Here is a 1188-nt window from a genome sequence, read left to right on the forward strand (position 1 = left end):
ACTTGAGTGCTTTCCTTCTTTATCGTTAATATTATTTCAGAGGTCCGCATTGCAGCGGTGGAGGCATTATGCCAGCTGGCTCGGTCGTCTCCCAGCTTCGCCGAAAAGTGCCTGGACTTTCTGGTCGACATGTTCAACGATGAGATCGAGGAAGTGAGGCTACAGTCCATCCATGTGCTGAGAGAAATCTCTACCCATATAACACTGAGAGAGGACCAGCTGGACACTGTGCTTGCTGTGCTGGAGGTACATACATGCAAACTGACAGTTTATCTGTAATCCCAAACCCTGAGATATTGTTTATTCAGGCCTGAGACACACACTGATGAAGTTGCTTTCTGTCTCCAGGACTCGTCTCGTGACATCCGAGAAGCTCTCCATGAATTACTTTGTTACACCAACGTCTCCACTAAAGAGTGTATCCAGCTGGCTCTGCTGGAGCTGCTGAAGAACCTCAACAAGTATCCTACTGACCGCAACTCTGTCTGGAAGTAAGACTCTGCATTAGTGTGATGTAGTTATTAAGGTTAGAGGAAGGTCCTAGGAAAACATTATCTCAGTGAGTGTCCTCAAAGCCCTTGATGTGATTTTTACACCTTAGAGTTGAGACATTTTGAATGTTCCATGTTCAGGATTCACTGCAAGCTTTAATTTTTTTTCTTCTTGTCACCACAAGAAACAAATAAGAAGGAATGAACACTGAAGTAAACATGTTGAAGACACTTGTGCTGCAGCTGAGATTGGTGAAATAACAGTTCATGGTTCTGGATGTCATAGCAACACAACATGCTGTCTGGCACATGAGGTTTCCAGGTGCACAGCAGTCAGAAACAGTAGCTGTCGGAGTGGGTGATGTGAAGAGTTACCACTGTAAATAAAGCACAAAGAAAAGGTCACACAGATTTTCATTTTGGCCACCAACAGTACTCCCTTAGTCCATGTCGACTCTCCGTCCTCATCAGAGCAACAACAGGGCCCCGACTCGGGGGTTATATTTTGTTCTTATTAAAGATTCAAAATGCAGAAATTTGCTTGTTGTGTTCATACAAACACTTAATGTCATTTTGATGTCAGCTCCAGTTTATGGATCACGTGTCCATTGTCTTAAGAAACTCCATACAACAGGGTTCAAAGCTTAAATGCTGCTCTGTCCTTGAGAAGTTCACATTATGAAGATGCTGTGTTGTC

The 1188-nt window shown here is 43.6% G+C and overlaps 1 protein-coding gene across 1 annotated transcript; it reads left to right on the forward strand.

Annotated features, from left to right (window-relative positions):
• On the forward strand, positions 1-527 carry LOC109952892 (integrator complex subunit 4-like protein 2). The gene is made up of 2 exons (XM_020588203.1): positions 1-246; positions 349-527. The coding sequence occupies exons 1-2, from the start codon at positions 130-132 to the stop codon at positions 493-495; spliced, it is 264 nt and encodes an 87-aa protein (XP_020443859.1). The 5' UTR covers positions 1-129; the 3' UTR covers positions 496-527.
• The last annotated feature ends 661 nt before the right edge of the window (positions 528-1188 follow it).

Source organism: Monopterus albus, unplaced genomic scaffold (genome assembly GCF_001952655.1).
Source record: "Monopterus albus unplaced genomic scaffold, M_albus_1.0 scaffold511.1, whole genome shotgun sequence".
Taxonomy (NCBI): domain Eukaryota; kingdom Metazoa; phylum Chordata; class Actinopteri; order Synbranchiformes; family Synbranchidae; genus Monopterus; species Monopterus albus.

Excerpts from the sequence above, each read along its gene's own strand:
- LOC109952892 (XM_020588203.1), top strand. The coding sequence starts at position 130 with ATGTTCAACGATGAGATCGAGGAAGTGAGGCTACAGTCCATCCATGTG. Across the intron at positions 247-348 it reads CTGTGCTTGCTGTGCTGGAG|GACTCGTCTCGTGACATCCG; the intron begins GTACATACATGC and ends TTCTGTCTCCAG.